At 47.8% G+C, this 18,347-nt stretch overlaps 2 protein-coding genes across 3 annotated transcripts; both read right to left on the reverse strand.

Annotated features, from left to right (window-relative positions):
* Nucleotides 1–650: 650 nt before the first annotated feature.
* katna1 (katanin p60 (ATPase containing) subunit A 1) lies at nucleotides 651–8,280 on the reverse strand. Of its 2 annotated transcripts, none has more exons than XM_048986576.1 (11): nucleotides 8,128–8,280; nucleotides 4,835–4,997; nucleotides 4,480–4,616; nucleotides 3,748–3,934; nucleotides 2,959–3,074; nucleotides 2,760–2,865; nucleotides 2,520–2,678; nucleotides 2,306–2,432; nucleotides 1,901–2,035; nucleotides 1,645–1,771; nucleotides 651–1,476 (listed from the first exon to the last, which is right to left on the reverse strand). In XM_048986576.1, the coding sequence occupies exons 1-11, from the start codon at nucleotides 8,154–8,156 to the stop codon at nucleotides 1,278–1,280; spliced, it is 1,485 nt and encodes a 494-aa protein (XP_048842533.1). In that variant the 5' UTR covers nucleotides 8,157–8,280; the 3' UTR covers nucleotides 651–1,277. The 2 variants fall into 2 exon arrangements, with proteins under 2 accessions (XP_048842533.1, XP_048842532.1); XM_048986575.1 differs by lacking the exon at nucleotides 8,128–8,280 and adding an exon at nucleotides 6,428–6,746.
* A 193-nt stretch (nucleotides 8,281–8,473) lies between these two features.
* Nucleotides 8,474–17,624, reverse strand: lats1 (large tumor suppressor kinase 1). The gene is given in 9 exon segments (XM_048986565.1): nucleotides 8,474–10,267; nucleotides 10,472–10,578; nucleotides 10,724–10,906; nucleotides 11,456–11,686; nucleotides 11,689–12,037; nucleotides 12,915–14,365; nucleotides 14,648–14,795; nucleotides 15,822–16,320; nucleotides 17,390–17,624. Coding segments are annotated over 8 exon segments (3,351 nt in total). The 5' UTR covers nucleotides 16,173–16,320; nucleotides 17,390–17,624; the 3' UTR covers nucleotides 8,474–9,736.
* Between the last annotated feature and the right edge of the window lie 723 nt (nucleotides 17,625–18,347).

Below are 18,347 nucleotides of genomic sequence, written 5' to 3' on the forward strand. Positions count from 1 at the left end.
AGCTTTTCCCTGTTTGGTAAATACAAATACAGCGGGTGGACAATAAATGGAAGCATTGTACAGGTCACAATGCATAGTCAGGATACCAAGAATACAACAGGAGTCCAGCATTTGAATGTGGCATCATTGTTCTAAAAGGAATATCATGCCTGCTTAATGGACAGAGAAACTTGCTGACTAGAGCTGGCTTCACCCAGGCAATACGGAGTGGGATGGCTATGAAAACGCCCCACATTCCAGCGCACGGCCTTTCACAATGGGTGCCCCATAGACCGGGGCCCCCGGCGTCCTGAGTGGCCCCACCCAGCAGGAAGGGAACAACACACCGTGGGATCCAGCAGAACACGCCGAGCGACAACACAGAATGACCCCGGGGTTATAGCGAGAGGTGCCACACCCACACCATCTCCAGCAGGCTACAACGGCTTCCTTTTCTCGTTTATAAGTCAGAGTGAGGGTTGTGCAGCGCCTTGGCCTGCTGCCACACGCTCGCACTCGTGCCGCCGCATCTCCTACACGATGCACCTCAGAAGTCTATGGTCCCTGACTTAGCAGAACCAAAGAAGCGGTTAGTGACTTATGGACAAAATCCTGCTGTGGTGCCCCTTCCACTTGGTAAACCACTTTCATGTACGGAGGACAGACTAATATTTACTTTTAAATAGCTTTATTAAATGTAAAAGTTGTCATGCTATGATGATTCCCTCTTGGACACCCACCTGTGGTATCTGAACTATGTAGTGATTCATGGACAAGCCATCTGGTCATCTATAAAAATCAGGTGTATATATATATATATATAAAAATCCATCTGATAGTAGTAGGAATCCTTGAAAGGCATCACTCTGAAAGTAAAACCCTGATATACAACAAAGTGGGCACTTTGGTACTAGGGATAGTACAGTGAAGGGTTAGAAAGCATAGCACAGCACAAAACCCTCCGACACACGAGAAGGCAGGAGTGCTCCCCAATACAGAGTGTTGACATGCACCCTGAACACTCTGTGCCGACTCAAACAGCTTCAAACTTGCGGTAGAGTTCAACCAAGGAGCTTGTGTTTCATAGAAATAGTCTGAGATACCATCTAAAATGATAAGCGGGGCCAAGCTCACTGAACGTGTTATCAGAGTACTAACGGAAATATAAAAGCAAATCTATCCAACTGCCAGAACGTCCACATTTTAACTGGTGTCCACTGGTCCCTCCGGCCATTTTTCTTTGGTCCTTGAGGAGGGGGGAGATGGGAGGAATCTGGCCCCCATACCCCAGCTCTACCTCAACAGGAGCCGAACTCGGCAATCCACCCCTCATACTTCTCCAGGTCAGCGGCGGACACCGATTTGGACACCTTCTTCAGGGCCGACTCGAAGTCCTCCATAGTGGTAGGCATGTGCATCTCATCCCGTGAAATGTTGCGTATCTCCTCTGGGGTGAGGCCCTCGATGCGCCGCCGCATGGCCATGAGAGAGGCGTCCCTGCGGCAGCAAAGACAGAGAAGGTCTCAGCATCATGCCCAGTCCATCCCAGCACACCCAGTCTACGGCTACAGCCAATCATTGTGTGCAGAAAGGTTTGCACAAAAAGTATATCACACTGGATGTAAAGGCGTCTAACACCCCCCTCGTGAGTGAGACGAGGCTCACCTGCAGACATTGGTGATGTCTGCGCCGGAGTAGCCCTCCATCTTCTCGCCGATCTTTGCCAAATCCACATCGCTTGCCAGTTCCAGCTCCTTCAGGTTGATTTTCAGCAACTCTACTCTGCCCTTGGCTGGACAAGTAGGGCATTGCAGTCAGTGAAAAAAGAAAAAAAAAAAAAACTCAGATATAAATATACCCGTCCCAGGTCCGAGCATGCAGGGCCCAAATCGAGCCTGGAGAGCACAGGCCTGGCAGATACCTGAGGGCAGTGGGATATAGATCCTTTTCTCCAGGCGCCTCCTCAGAGCTTCATCTATGTCCCAGGGGAAGTTGGTCGCTGCCAAAACCATTACCATCTTAGAAGGGTCCTCGTTCTCCGATGCCCCACCAACCCCTGTGTAAAGGTACCGAAGAAGTACAGACCAACCAGCAACAAAAAAAAAGCATTTTTCCCCTCCATCTGTAGAGCATTAACCTGGTCAGTTTTACAGAAAAAAAAGCAGGATCTAGCACAGAATTCCCTGCCACAGGACAGCGAAATGTTGCATGTCTGGGAGGGTTATTTACAATGCAGTAATGTTAATGGTAATGTGAATAACTCGCCAGCAAACAACTACAACGGCATCCTCATTAGGCCACGATCCTTCTGTCAGCAGCTAATTACCGTCCATCTGGATGAGCAGCTCGGCCTTCACCCTCCTGCTAGCTTCGTGTTCCTCAGACGTTCCCCTGCGGCTGCACATGGAGTCTATCTCGTCGATGAAAATGGTGGTGGGCGCATAGAACCGGGCCTGTAAATGCAGGCGGCACACAGATCAAAGGCAACTCAAAGCAGTGCAGTCCACTCGCTATAGGTGACATGGGCCGAGAGGACGCACCATTTCAAAGAGCAGCCTGACCAGTTTCTCAGACTCCCCTCTGTACTTCGAGGTGAGCGTGGATGACGACACGTTGAAGAAGGTGGTTCTGCATTCTGTTGCGACGGCTTTGGCCAGCAGTGTCTTTCCCGTGCCTGGCGGGCCAACCATAAGTACTCCCTGTGAAAACATTTTTACACTTAAGGTTCAGAAACCAGATGAACATTAAACCCAACACCTTAATGATTTAATTGGACGTACTTTCCAGGGTCGGCGAATTCCCTTGAAGAACTCGGGCATCCACATCGGCAGCACGACGGCCTCCTTCAGCAGCTTCTTCGCTTCCTCCAAGTCGGCTATGTCGTCCCTGCATCATGGAAAATGTACGCTTTACCAAAACGGCAAACAGGCCGACCCCGCGCTGAGAGCGTGGTCGTGTGCGCGGTGGGCCTCCACGCACCACTTCACGTTGGGGTTCTGCGATACAATGTCCCGTTCCAAGGCTTCCACCAGGTCTTTGTCGTATCCGGTCCCATCAAACTTCTTGGCCTCAGTCTCGGAGACGTCGGCCTTGCTCTGAAATACGACAGAGCGAAGAACATCCAGGGACTGAACTCAAGGGAGCACCTGACTGACTGCAGGTTGACAAACTCGTGTAAATGTTACATTAGGTGGACAAAATAAATGAGGAACATTTGAGGGGCATCCGGACTCTGAACTCTTTCCTGTCTCCCTCTACACAGATTCGGAATTTACACTAATTTTGCTGTCCATCAGCACTTTGTCACTTTATTGCCATATGCTCCGTTATTGTCACTGTTACCGATATTCATTGCTTATCTCTGATATTTATTTACTCTTAGACCACTTTATGTGCAACTCTGCTGCTTTACATCACTTCCCGTTCTAAACATTCCATCACAGTTTACTTTGACATTGTGTGTCAATGTGTCTCTCTCTGCACTCTAAGAAAATATGTAGCCCCACAGTCCTGGAGAACTTATTTTACTTCACTGTATCCTGTGTTACTGTACATGGATGGCGTGACAATAAGGCCTCATTTGACTTGACCCTACAGGGACTTAGTTCTTTTTGCACAAGTACGACTACTGGCTTTCTATGGGTTCCTTCACGGTAACGTCCAGAGACAATGGATTGTTATCAGGGAATGAGTAAACGGAAGGGAAATACCCACAGAGCCAACGCTTAACTCGGGGCATAGCAGGCCCCGTCGGCGTATCCACATTACCCGGTCTTCCTTCGGCTTGCCTGTGACCTCCTTCTTCTCTTTGCCCTTCTGGGGCCTGGCGCGTTCCCCGTTGGCCCCTCGCGGTGACTGCCGGTGAGGGGCCCGAGCTGCCACGCTCAGCCGATTGTTCAGTGGTTTACCCTCCCTGTAGGGCACTGGCGGCCGCCTCGCTGGACACGGCGACGACCTTTGTGACGGCGAGTTGAAAGAGCACGCGTGACTCACGGACATCCAAGGTTCGACCCGCTTAAAGGGGAACGGCAAGAAATCTAACGGGTCGAGTGCGGCCAGCTTGTGGTCTAATCTGGTTCATATGATTTCATCTGAAGCTGTTGGCGCTACACGAATAACATTCTTTTCAGTGGCTTATTCACCTCTCAGTCTGATTTGGACATGGACATATTCAAGACCTGTGATGTCCTCCAGCACCCACAAGGAAGCAGATTTCTCTGCAAGTGATGCCAGATTGTAACATCACTATTATCCAAAGGATACACGCTAAGGAACAATGTGGCTTCATATATTACAAACATCAACATATATCGTGCTATCTTTGGTCATATATTGTAACATTATTTTGTAATTGCACTCTATAAAGATAAAATAAAAAAATAAAAAAATCATCAACATATACGTGTTAAAAATATATCTAATATATAAATCAACTGGCGCTTTAGTGGGCTAAAGTGATTTTGATTCAGTGTAACAGAGCACCAACAGTAAGTGGCATACCTGCGTTCCACCTGTACTGGCCAAATGTCTTCATCCTGGCTGCTTGGTTTGGAAGGGGTGGTGTCCAGCTGAAAGCTCTCCAGCGTTCTCATGATCTCTCGGACATGTCTGTTCTCTTCACCGATTTCCTGCCAAATCTTTGCGGATGACGAGAAACGAAGTACAGGTTACGCATAAATACTAAAAGCTGCTGTTCCCATAAAAGAGGAACCTCGCGCCTGGGGACATTTTGCATATCAGGCATCAGCGCCCATCATCTGTGCAAGCCATCAAGTCAGCTTCTCCGCAGAGATCGGTTTCCAAAAGTGCAGGGGCAATCACGCAGCAGCAGAAACACGCAAATGTCTGCCTTTACCTGTTGCCATTTCTGTTGCAAACTTGTGTCCCGGACAGAGAAGAGGTACTTCTTTATCTGCTCAAGTACTCCCTGGTAGCAGACCATAGCAGAGCTATAGTTGCCAAGCAAGGCGTATTCGCGGGCAAGTTTAACATTCTCACTTATTTCCAGGAGACTCATTCTGGGGAGACAGTATGATTCTGTTAGAAAGCTGTATCAAGAACAGTAGCAGCATACACATCCATGTTTAAGAAGGTTAACTTAAGAGGCTTTCTTAATGTCCACCATGCGAGTACATCCCAGATAACCATCCTATTCACTTCTTAGCTTTTAACCCATAACCATTTAGGAAGAAATTATAGTAGTGAGCGTTGACACTACAGGTGTCCGTCAACTTGCATCCTACTGAATAAAATCTGATCCCATTTACGCCCGAAGACCATACTAAATAATATACACTGAGTGGGAGACGCCAGGAAGTGGACATAACAGGATGTTAAGGGCTGTATCGTTTACTGCAGTGTTTCCTAACCTATTTTCTAGCAGAACACACCTTCCACAAGGCTGGCCTAGTGTAACAGGTGCAGAATGGGCAGAGCTGCCAGCCGTATAATGACCCACTGTCCATATGTAACTCGTAATACAGCATGCATGTGTGTGTGACAGTCAGCTACATTAAGCAGATGACACAGGTACGGTACCTGAACTGTGCTATTTTGTTACATAAAAACGTACTGCACAATAAAATATTATGCTGCAGCTCTTTTTATTACAAGGTGCTGCAATTGTATATTATTTGATGTACTGCGAGTATAGTACAGTAACTAAAACTACCGAGATACGACCAAACTGCTCCCAAATGCGAACGCAAGTCGACGGAAACCAGCATTTTGTTCATATGTCACAAATTAACATGTAAAAGTCCATTTGAGGAAAAACATAGCAACATGACGCACATAAGCCGTGGGATGTTCATCTTAACGGTTTACAAACAAAAGAAAATTTGTAAAAACCCAATGAAGCAGAGTTTAGGTAGATGGCTACTGCAAACCCAGGGATGTAGCGCCCCCAGGAGGCGAACTGAGGAAGCATCTCCCTGACCACGGATCGTGACAAAGCAGCCCAGCTTAACCGTGTCATTCAAGTTATTGAAGTAACTCCCTAAAACAAAATTAAAGCGAGGCCTCCACCTTCACCTGCGTAGAAAGAATTACCACCTACATTCCATAAAATGAATAAATTACCTGGCACACGTAGTTAGTTAACCATTAAACGTCTTTCCACCCGGTGAAAACCCTACACGTTCACTGTCGGCTTTTGGTAACAGAGATGGAGCCGAAAATGACACATATTAGAAAAGGCTACCAACTGCGTCAATTAACCAGTAACCCGAGCCGTACCGTAAATTACGTGTAACCAGCACAAGCTAAGCCGGCTTAAATATCTTAGAAGTCAAACATTATTAAACAAAGTTAAACAAACTTGGCTTTTAACTAGCGTTTTGAGATTTATATTCCAATACACCAGCAGTCACTAGTCGCTGTTGTTGGGAAACGTGCAGCTGTATAGCGCAGGTTAGCAGACACGCTAACTAGCCGCTGAACTGCTCACCTGTTGCGGGGACGACGCGGGACGCGGAGCACCATTCGGGGCGGACGCGGCGCCCCAGCTAGCCCGCTTAGCACACCGGCTATTTCCGCCGCGACCGGGCGAAGAAACGCTCGTTAAAAGTTTAGTGTTTTTTTTTCCTCCTTTCTCCTACTTTCGGGAGGAGCAGCGACGGGGAAGGAAAAAGCGGTCAGCGCCCGCCTCTGGAAGTTTGAAGTAAAGCGAGGCGTCATTTCCTGGGTAAATGACGGCGGGGCGGCGGGCCGAGGTGGCCGGCCACGCGGGCGGGCGCGCGCTCCTTCGGGTTTTTCACTGCTGATTGCAAATAAAATACAAGAAATATATATGGAAATAAAAATGCAGAACATTGCTCAGTGCTGCAGTTTCTTATGAACTACTGCGTGACCCTTTAAGCAGAAGATGATCCTCGAATGCACTTGTTATACAATAACCTGATGTTTTAACATCAAAAGTTTCTCCCTGTCACATTTTTTAACACTATGAACAAGAGACACTTTTTAAAATAATGCGTTAAATGTATTTTGAATATTAGTTAAACCGTTGTATGACTTTTGAAGGTCTAATGATTACGGCTGGGAAAAACGATTAATTTGGTAACTGGTTGATGATGTGATCGGGCGATCAATTAATGGATTAGATGGGAATAAATCCCCACCTGGGACTAAATATGTATGCATGCATGTATGTATGTATGCATGCATCTGTCTGTATGTCTGTCTAAAACACTGGGAGGTATTTTCAAGTCACACATTATAGTGGAGAGAATATAAGGGTGAAGCAGTACACAAAACCACCGATAAGCAGAAACCTCGGTTTTGGGTTTACGGTTCGGTGCGATTTCAGCACAGCGGGAAAACAGAATTTGTTTTGAAACTGATTATTGTTAAAAGTGCAAACACAAATCAGGAAGAGTTACAAACCAAACATAAAGCAATGTGTCTATCGAGGTATCTAAAAAAACTTAAACAAAACTAAATGATTTGCACATTAAACGTACAGTATGGTTAATTATTCAAAAATATGACTGCCCACAACAATCATAATGACCCTAAACACGTGTCATCTACTACAGAGTATGGTCGCGTATCTGTAGTGAGATTTTCAATTCGAGACAAGTCTGCAAATAGTCTGTTAGGTCATTTTATGCAGTTAATTTAGGTTTACAATGGAATAATTGCCGTAAGATTTCTTGCGTGAGCACGGTGGTCCGAAACCGTGAGTGTCACGCCATATAGGTGAGAGCTGGCAACCCTGCAAAATGGCTTTAAATGCCACGGGGAAACAAACCATAGAGGCTGTTTCTGACTTGCTCCGGGCGGACAAGCAATCGGATGATGGTGTCTCAAATGAGTTTGCATGTTGGATGCGTTTCCAGCAACATATCGGTATAACACCGCTGACACACAGTTAATTAGGCCTTATTACACCTCTCTGATGTAGGTGTAATTTACAGAGAAACCAAAATGTTTCCAAACCGCTGATTTAAATGAAATGGGAGTGTGTCTGGGCTGTCCAGTATTAACCATAACCGAACCCTGGTCACAATTAGCAGAATGATTCCCGTGTTGAACATCTACCTATGGATTTGAAGTTGTCTTCGTGTCAAGAAATGCATTAATTCGTTTCATTGTACGTACATTTTCTGCAACCGAACTGCACACGACGAATACATGTAGGCCTACCGTTTTCGGTTTGGTAGATACTGCAGCATACTGACTTCTTTGACGACGCAAGATTAAAGCGATTCCACAATTCTGATGTTTTTGGTCTTAGGCCGACTCTCCGCTATATTTAGCTTGCCAACTATTGCACGCATTGACGTTAACGTTGGTAGGCGGTGACGTCATCGTGCGCGATTTATGCAGCTACCAGCAAAATGCGCCTAATCTACGACAAAATTCGTTGCCAACTTTTTATTACCGATTATTATGAACGCTATCGATTAGTTGTCGCAGCCCTAGTTATATAAAGAACCATAATTCATCTGTACGCAAAACGTGCTCTCTGTAGGACAGAAAAAAATGCCACTTTTTTGTGCTTGACGTTTTTTTATTCAACCGTCATCTCCCTCCACCCCGTTCCCACGAACAAATTACACAAGATAAGCACATTTGGATGTCATTTTAACAAGATTACAGTAAAGGTAGTGCATTTCCTAACCTCCAGAACTACATTCATTTCTCCTCCTGGTGCAGAAATTTAGACCAAAGGACATACCCCTTCGGTTTACACAGAGTGAGACAAAGGCTAGCGCAAGTGTCCTCTTCGATCTGAATGAATGAACAGGTATCCCCAGAAGTAGTGTCATGCACAGCTGCCCCTGGCGTCGCTCCTTTCCTCCACAATGTGAATTCTTTGCAAACTCCTGGCGACATCAGGAGTCACTTACAGTCCAGTTTCATACTTTGGTTGAGGCAAAGACAAGGCCATCTGTTCCACAGGGAATGTGTAGGGACACAGTAATCCCCACTTCTGGGTTAGTGTTACAGTTGTGTTGAATGGATGAAGAGGGGAAAAAGGCAAGAACAAACAACTTTAAAATAGCAAACAATTTCTAGGATGACAGCCGAACAAATGGCCTGCGGAGATGTATTACTGACATAAGACAGGAAAGAATTATTCACATCAAATTTATACAGTATAATTTATAAATATAATTTATATGTATAAATTAGGGAAAAATAAACTATTACAATCCACTAAATCTTTCCGCAACTAGTGTTCTCATTAAACAATTGGCAGTCTGTGTTTCTGTCATATTTGGTAAAAGAAAGCCGATCAAAGGTTCTCAAATGTAAGCTGAATCGTTCCATGCCCCGAAAATGGTATTTCCCCTTGCATATAAATTAACATACATCTGCAATCAAATTTTAACCAAAGGAACCGTAGTGTAATGCTCATCATATGCTAATTATCAATTTATAACTTTAAATAAATTAAGGCTTAAAAAGGGGGCTTACTTTTCCGGGGGAAAATATTTTCAAATAAAAAGCACCCAGACACGTCTTTTTCCTCTTCAGGCCACCCAATTAAGGCATACACTGTACACCTTTTAATAATAAATACAACAGGGTGGTCAGAGGCTCACTCCTCACCCTCGAGATGGGCGGCAGCATCCGAGGCCATTACACTAAACTCTCCCTAACAGCATGTCGCTGACCAGATAGACCATACTTACTTACAGGTAGATTTTCCTTCTAGATTATAAAAATAAACAGCAGACCCCCAAGGGGACAGACTCCAGCTTTTAGACACACAAAGATGGACAAATCCATCTTGCGCGCAGGTAGCCTATACAAACACCAAGTCGCGACCCTGTGCCCCATGGGGATGTCCTTCCTGGTTGGGCACCTCCTGTATGGGGGCTTCACCATCCAAGTCATCGGGATCATAGTTCTCGTACTCGATGGGCCTTGGGGAGCTGTAAGGGTGGCCGTTGTCATCGAAGAAGCGGCGGAAGGTGAACTCGTAGAAGGCATGTTCAGGATGCTTGCCGTTCTTGTACCAGCCATTGAGAGTGTCGTTGCGGTTGCCCTCGCCATCGTCATCGCTGCTCCACAGCTTGTCCGGATCCACCGGGTCGAAGTTGGACGTGTCAGTGCAGTGTGTGATCTTGGGGATGTAGGGCGCTGGCTGGCGCTGTTGCCGCAGGTCTGTGGAGAAGTCGACGGTCCTGAAGAACGGATGTGCCTTGATCTCCTCAGCGCCGTTCCTCCCCAGCCGGTCCTCATGACCCCGGCACAGCTTGATGATGAGGTCGGACGCCTCGGGGCTAAGTGTGGCTTGGGGGGGTATATGCAGTGTAGTCTGCCAGTTGATCACCTGAGATTAGATCAGATGATCAGTGGTTAGTTACTATGATTCAAGGGTAAACGGAAGTCAATTAAGTAGCTAACCAACTGATAAATCAATGCCTATGGGCAAAGCACTTGACCCAAATTGCTTCAGTATATTGGCCTGTGAAAATGTTTCGCATCCCTTAAACAAACAGGAAAGCAAAGCTGTTTATATTCTGGCCACGGTTACCTTGATCTGCGTTTCCAGGGGAGTCGAGGCTAAGAAAGGGGGCTGTCCAACCAACATCTCATAGAGAATGACACCCACGCTCCACCAATCGCAGAGCTGGGTGTAACCTAGAGCAGAGACAATGCCATCACTGCCAGGCTAAGAAAAACTAATCACTATTGCGAAAATATTCATTTTTAAAAAGAATTCTGCTACCTCACTTAACCAAAGCACCATCAAACAACGGATTAACATTCGGTGACTCGCTGTTACCTGTGCGAAGCAAGACCTCAGGTGCGATGTAGTTGGGTGTGCCAACCAGGGAGTGGGCCAGGCACCGCTGGTGCTGCCGTGCTGCCCGGCGCTCCAAAGGCTTCAGTCGGTCTATGCAGCGGCAGTTGGTCGGGTCCTCCCACTCCTTGCTGAAGTCCATGCTGTCCTGTCGGATGTGATCCCCTGGACCGAGGGGAGAGAGTGTAAGGCTGCCATGATGGAGGGTGCAAATATAAACCGTTTTAAAAGAATAAAGAAACCACTGAAGTGGATTCTGTTCTTCTATTGCCATCATCCAGAAAGACAGCCTGACCTGGACATTGCATGAACAATTAAGTCAACAGTGACAGTAATACCAAGATTTCTGCATGTAGTCATTTGACCTTTGGACTCAATCCCTTTGAAAAATGGAAAGAGAACAATCTCTTTATTATCTCCTGTAATCACCATGGTTTCACTACTCTACCAAGGACACGGTATACGTAACGCATTGTGCCAGGCAAAGTGAAGGTCAAAATGATGACTGGTATATGAAAATTCAGTGCTGGTTAAGATTGATATCTTATTTTATTTATCACAGGTAGGTGGGAGGAGCTATGAGTTCCTCAGTCTTGTTATAAAACAAAATACGCAAAAAACAACAACAAAAAAGGGAAGAACACTGAAAAAACAAACTGATGGGGATTTCTGAACCGATGAGCTGGTATGGCTTGATTGTTTTTTGATGCTCACCGCTCTGGTAGTACTTTGAGTCGTGCGTCCAGCGGAAGCCAGTGCAGAGGCCAAAGTCGGTGAGCTTGATGTGGCCGTCGCGGTCTATGAGGATGTTGTCGGGCTTGATGTCGCGGTGGATGAAGCCCATCTTGTGGACACTCTCCACGGCGCAGGTGAGCTCGGCGGTGTAGAAACGCGCCAGGTCCTCGTCGAAGATGCCCCACCGGATCAAGAGACTCATCATGTCCCTCCGGGGATGTAGTCCATGACGAAGTACAGGTTGTCCTTGTCCTGGAAGGAGTAGTACAGGCGTACCACCCACTCGTTGTCAGCCTCCGCCAGGATGTCGCGCTCGGCCTTGACGTGGGCCACCTGGTTCCTCAGCAGCACATCCTTCTTGCGTAACGTCTTCATGGCGTACAGGGCGGCCGTGTCCACCTTTCGGGCCAGGCAGACTTCCCCGAAGGCACCGATGCCCAGCGTCTTGATCTTAACAAACATGGACTTGTCCATCTTGGCGCGCTTAAGCCGGATGTAGTTGGACTCCTTCTGGAAGAGCATCATACGCATCTGGTCCTGGGCCTCGCCTGACAGGCCGACCTGCAAGTGACACACAGACGCGTAAATGATTGTACCTCTGACTCTGCAGGGATGTTCCATTGACTCAGTTCAAGGCAATAAAGACAGACTTGACGCATCCACAGGAACTTCACAGATGAATAGAAAAAAAAATTAAATGCTTTTAGTTTTACATTTCTAAAGAGAAAAAAAATGGAACTTGAAACATTGGAACTGCTTGAAATGTCTTTTTGTAGGCGTAACTTTTCATAATCTGTCCCCACAACACACAGACAAACTCTGGGTGACAGTCTCCCACATTCCACAGACATTCCAGTGAAATGCAGTGCATGACTTCACGCCACCCACAAACAAGTCATGACAGAAACGCAGTCAGGCCTGATGTGAGGTATCTGAATGCAAACGCCACTAGACCAGTCCGGGTACTCAGCTTGTCAAACTTGAAACCACACATTCATGGCATACTGGTGATGCCGTTGCCGGTGGAGTTAAAGAAGCGCACAGGAGCATACCATGCACTACAGCGAAGGGTGGGTAAGGGGCTGTTTCGTGCACTTTGTTTTTAAAACAAGCTTGGCTTACGTGGTCAACCGAACTGTGAAGCAAATTCAGCTCAGATAGCTCCGGATACCATTACCGTCTAACTCAGCTGTTAATGAGCCAAGATGGAAGAGCAGCAGCGTTGACAGAGAGGGGAAAAAAGAGAAAGACAGAGGCTCAGAGATTAAATTCCTTTTACAGTCTATCCCCCTGCAAAAAATAAAGTATACAGATAGAAACAGGGCAATTTGTAGAGTACAGAATTGCAGTAGGGAACCAGGAAAGATCCTGCGATGAGACGACAGCATAAAGAGCAGGTGGGATAGACCCGAGCGCATGCTGAACTTGCAGGACTCACCCTCTGCATCTCGCTCTCCAGTTGCTTCTTGCGGTGGATCCTTTGGTGGTGGTTCTTCAGAATATTCTCCACATGCTGCTCCATAAAGAACTTGAAAGCCTGCGGCGAGTACATGGGGACGCGTGCCTCCCCGCGACGCTCCTCGTCTCGCTTGTTGCGGCGCACCGGCACGGGTGACGTGGTGATCTGCTTCTTCTCCCGTTCGCTCGCAGCTACGACCTCGCCGCCATCGGCCCTGTCCCCGCAGCCACCAGCCTCCTCGTCCGTCAGCTTCTCCCGCACAGTGGGGGCCTTAGCGGCTGACTCATAGGCAGGGCAGGGTGTGGGGGTGGGGGCCTGCTGCAGAAGGTGCCTTGGATATGGGGGTGGGGGCCCCTGGTAACTTGGCACCTCTGCCACCGGGGCGGCGCTCTCTTGGTAGAGTGTAGGGGGTCCCGGCTGCTGCAGCCTGGAGGGGTGGGTAGGGGCCACAGCAGTCTGCAGCTCCGGCTTGGGTACACGCATACTTTTGACGGGCTGCAGAATGGGAGCCTGGGTCACAGCAGTGACCGTGGTGGCTGAGGGCTGAGAGCTGGCAAGGTGGCGGTTATTGAAGGAGTTGGAACGGACGGGGACACCATGCTGCCAGGAGGGAGGGGCCTCGTGGCCACTGGTTCCGCTGCCCAGGGGGGCTTGAGGCAGTGGGGGCCATGATGAGGGCAGGCCCTGCGCGCCGACACTGTACAGCTCCAGATTGTGGCCGTTCCTGGCAGACGCAAGAGCACCGGGAGCCAGGTTCCCGCCATTGACATAGGTGGGGGAGGGTGCAGGTCCGGCGGCCTGCACCTGAGAGGGCGTGGGACTCTGCCCGTTTCCCTGGCCCATGGGGTACGGGGGGGGCGGCACCTGCCGGCTGGAGCCGCTCACCAGCACGTTCTGATGGGTCTGGTACTCCGGCTGCCCGGAGCCATTCTGCGGCCAGGCAGTGGAGGGGAAGCTGAATTTATTCCCCCCCGAGTTCTGCAGGATGAAGGATGGGCGGCCCACGGGTCCCGGGCTCAGCCCCCTCTGGTTCTGACCACCGGGTGTGGGGTAGCTCTCGGGCCAGCCGCTCTGCGGGACGGGGGAGATGCGGGGAACCAGGTATTCCAAGTTCCCGGAGAAACGCTTGTTAGAGGTACTGGCCTCCCAAGAGGGTGGGGGTGGCGTGGTGCCTCTGTTCGGGGGAGGCGTCACACTGCGCACCTGGGGAGGCAGGGATGGGTTTACACGTTGGCCATTGCCGGGGTGACCCGTTGCAAAAGTTGGGGGCTGACGGCCTGACATGTCCCCCTGGGGTGCTGGGCTCTCAGCGGGGTACATCACCCCATCCACCATGAGAGGGCCGTGTCTCTGAGGGATCAGAGACTCCTTAGAACCCTTCCAGCTCTGCTTCCGGTTCACCTGCTGCTGCATGTGAGCGTGAGCTGGAGCTGGACAAAACACAGGAGACAAGTCCGTCACTGAGCAAGGAAGGCCACCACTGTAAATGAGGTTAGAAAATTAAATCATCTGCTATAGAGAGAGGGCATATACGCATACTTATTTAAAATGCAGTCTATATGTAAAGGCCATACACAGGCAAAGGGAAAAACAGCCCCCTAAAAACAACATGGCGCCCTTCCACTGTGCATGTCAGTGCGTGTTCCCAGTAAAGCGCTTGTTAGAGGAACTGGCTTCCCACGAGGGGGCTGGGTGCCACACGTGGCACCTACCAGGAACCTTCATGCCGTTGACAGGGCGGGCAGCTGCGGCCACTATCTGCTCCCTCCAGGGGTCCTGGTAGCTCATCTTGCTGATGCACTCGATAGCTGCCTCAACACTGCGATTGCCAGTCTGCTTCAAGGCCCAGATCACCATATCCTGCACAGGAGCGTGAAATGTTACCAGAGAGAACAGAGACCCACACTGACATTAGCAAAGTCACTGAACGGCCCCAACACCGACGATGAGACCATTGCCCACTAATGATTAACCTTGCGAATTGTTGCCAATTCGATTTTTAATTTTTGAAGTTTAAATTCACTTTCACCCCATCCTGTTTCGGAAGATGAAAAGGATCTTCAGTAGCTGGCTTTTGTTCTGATGAGGGAAATCGGCTGGTATTTACTAATTCCTCGGCAGCTTCATTAAGCATGTTAAGCACGTGTGATATGCAGAAAGCACGCTGTTGCTGTCTAGCTGCCTTGCCCCTAGCTAAACACACCAGTACAAGTAATGCAACTGTAATAGAAGTCGTCAGCAGGGCTGCCTTTTCTTGGCACATGAACACAGGTCCTAAAGTTATCACCTATCAGAAATCCAGTATAAAGATTATGACAAAGCAGTTACTTAACTGTATTGATTAATTCCATAGAAAAAAAAGAAATGACTACATGACTGTGGTCATAAACATCCCCAGCATGTGAGAATGACACCCTAAGCATAGTGACAATTGCAAAAGCAGTCATTCCACATACCATACCTTTCATATCAATTTCACTTTGGGGGAAAAAAACAAGGAGTGACAGCAGCTAAGGCATCTCCTCTTTTCCCCATAGCCATTAGCAATTTAGCCAGTTAAAACAGTAAATAATACCACAGCATTGTACCTAAATATTTTTCTACAGGTGTGATGTCAGGCATAAACACACACACACAAAATTAACACTAAAAAAGAAATGCAAGTAGATTTAATTCTGTTCTTTCTCCATGCCGCATACCAGCTCTCATTCTGAAACATAGCTGACATTTCCATGATGAAGTCATTGTTTACATAATCAGTTTGGGAAACATGGAATTTTTAGAGTAACTGAACCATCTCTGACTGATAAATTATAATGAGCAAAAAAATATATAAATAAAAACCCTAACTCCTTGAAATGCTAAGTCACCAAAGTCAGGCTTCACCTCCTCAAATCCGGCTGTCACCAGCTCCACCAGCATCTGCCTGTTGACTTCAGTGCCCGAGCTAGAGGAGCTGGGCTCATTGGCAAACGGTAACAATGATTTGCGGATCTCCTGCAGGGCCTTGTGGTAGGAGCTTTTGTGGTTGTTCCCACGCCCCTGCTGCCGGGTGTCTTCCGGAACGGCCTTTCCGGTGCAGAGCTCCACCTTGGCCGCATCGGAGGGTCGTGAGAGGTTCCTCAGACTCTCTCGGATCTCCTGCAGCATCTGCTGGCTGCTGCCGCTGTAGTTGGTCGCGGGGAAGGTCTTGGGTCGCATCTGCCGGTATCTTTCGGACTTCTCCCCTCTCTTCATGTAAGAACATGTATGTGGGGGCAGGCGAGACTGAACGGGGGGGGCGTGCACTCGGCAGCCAGGCCGTGGCTGGGATGAGGTGGGGGGGCTGCTCACGCTCACAGAGTCTCTCTCTTCACATCGGAGTGTCGGAGGTCAAGCCTATAATCTGAGTGCACAAAAGGACACATAAAAACTCTAACATTTATTTTTAATAAATTATTCAACATTAATCAATGTTAAACATTCATATAGACACAGAATCAACTGGACCATTCATCAGTTATTTGGGGACCAGTATGATGGATACATACATGTCAAATACTGACAGCTTTTGCAAGATTTTCGTAAGTACGAAACCATTATGCTTTTTTTTGGATGTATGTCTATACATTAAGTGTTTTTATGCAAAATAAATACATTTTAACGACGATAAGATGTTTCCATTGTAGTTTAAGAACGACACCTGTCAACATTTCACAGACCAGTACGGAAATATGCTTCATCTTTTCACCCAAACTGGAGATTTAATAAGACGTCAAGAAATGAGGCGGCATTTCGTCGCTTTTTAATTGCCGGGACAATCCCGATATGACAGCTGCGTTGACCCCACGTTAATCGTTTAGCAGATTAGCGGAATTATTAAACACAGACGGCGAAAGCAGCACCGTTTCCGAGCGACATCCGTCCATGAAAGACCGACTCAGGTTCACACATCAACGCCGTAACGTTAGCTAGCATCGGTGGCTAGCGAAGGTAATACCCGCTATATGTGACAGCGCTGATAAAACAAACGACTTTAAAAGCACAAAATACGCCATCGAATGAAACATCCGGGAAAGTGTTTGATAAAGAACAAAAGCACAACAGCTCTTTGATCAGGTTTATGTCTAGATGAAGGGCACTAGCCAGTAAGGACGGCGCCGAGCTTCTCCATTTTGTCCCCGGCCTCCACCGTCTTAAGCTTTGCGAGCTTCATAGGTGAGGCTCTACGACGCCACAATGCGGGCTCTGGATTCCCCTCACTGTCGCTGACCGGGACAAGTCACGGATAGCCGGCGCTTGGTTTCGTCCCACTGCCCGACGCTGATGCTCAGTAACCCTCCTCAGGGTGTCTGAGCCGCCGCCTCCTTCCCTCCACCCGAGCCCGAAGGTACCTATAACGCAGGGCCGAGGCGGCGCGGCCTGCGCCCCCCCCTGCCGCCGGCTGCCTGGCGGAAGGCTCACAAAGAACTCACCGCGGCTCGGCTTCACGTCTCATATCTGTCAAACGGAGGGACGACGTGGTGGCTCTGGGTTAATTCTGCCGGACGACGAGCGTTATTTCACCGGGGAGAGTTTTCTTCGTCTCCCGCAGGCTTCGTCGTTAACTCGGACTAGGGCTCGAGTGCTCGGCTGAGGTCGGCGTCGGTCGGTGTTAGAGGCGCGCAGGCTCGCGGGAGGCACGCCAGCGACACCGGCGCTCTGATTGGTTACTTCCCCTAAGCCCTCGGTCTCCCGGGAACATTTCAAGCGCTCGGCTGTGACAGATGCGTCGTGCACCGCGGATATGAGAAATATGAAAAATATGTGAGTAGTTCTTGTCGATAGGATAAAGCGGTATGTAGTCGCTGTATTTCGGGAATTGTCAGACTACGATGATACCGCCTTTTAAATTGTACGGCTTCCAGTAAGTTCAACCTTTAGATGTTCTGCAAAGTAGGTTACATTTTTTCACAAGTACAACCCGAGCACCTCATCAGACAGCTCTCTACTCAATACTGAATTCCAGTGCATTCAATGTAAGCATGCGAAAAGGGTAATACTATCTGGTCAACTCTAGCAGCAGATACATATTGAGAGTGTACATATTTATGAATATTTTTTTAAGCATGTATTGTACAGCAGTTCACTGAGCACTCGTATAGTTTACATCGTAGAATTATCCATTATACATAAATTTTTCTTGGCACTTATAAATACTAAATGTATTCACCACTGTTTTGTGCTGTCTGCTTAAGATGGTCAACTATGAGCAATCAATATCATTTTTTCTTTTAAATCATATGAACAGTGTGCATCTGTTGTCTAGGTTCACAAATTATATAAACTTAAGTTTTACACAAAATGCTACAATTTGTCCTCAGCGTTGTATTTTTTCAATCATTTGGATAAGTGAGCCATTTGAGTAGTTTGAGTAAACAATTGTAAGGCTAA

The sequence above is a fragment of the Brienomyrus brachyistius genome, chromosome 19 (genome assembly GCF_023856365.1).
Source record: "Brienomyrus brachyistius isolate T26 chromosome 19, BBRACH_0.4, whole genome shotgun sequence".
In the NCBI taxonomy this organism is placed as follows: Eukaryota; Metazoa; Chordata; class Actinopteri; order Osteoglossiformes; family Mormyridae; genus Brienomyrus; species Brienomyrus brachyistius.

What these genes read in the sequence shown, in the direction of transcription:
- katna1 (XM_048986575.1), bottom strand. Translation starts at nt 6,462, where the DNA reads ATGGTGCTCCGCGTCCCGCGTCGTCCCCGCAACAG. An exon ending in TGCAACAGAAATGGCAACAG is followed by an intron (nt 4,617 to 4,834) that starts GTAAAGGCAGAC and finishes TCATCCGCAAAG; the next exon opens with ATTTGGCAGGAAATCGGTGA. An exon ending in GCAAGCCGAAGGAAGACCGG is followed by an intron (nt 3,075 to 3,747) that starts GTAATGTGGATA and finishes GTCGTATTTCAG; the next exon opens with AGCAAGGCCGACGTCTCCGA.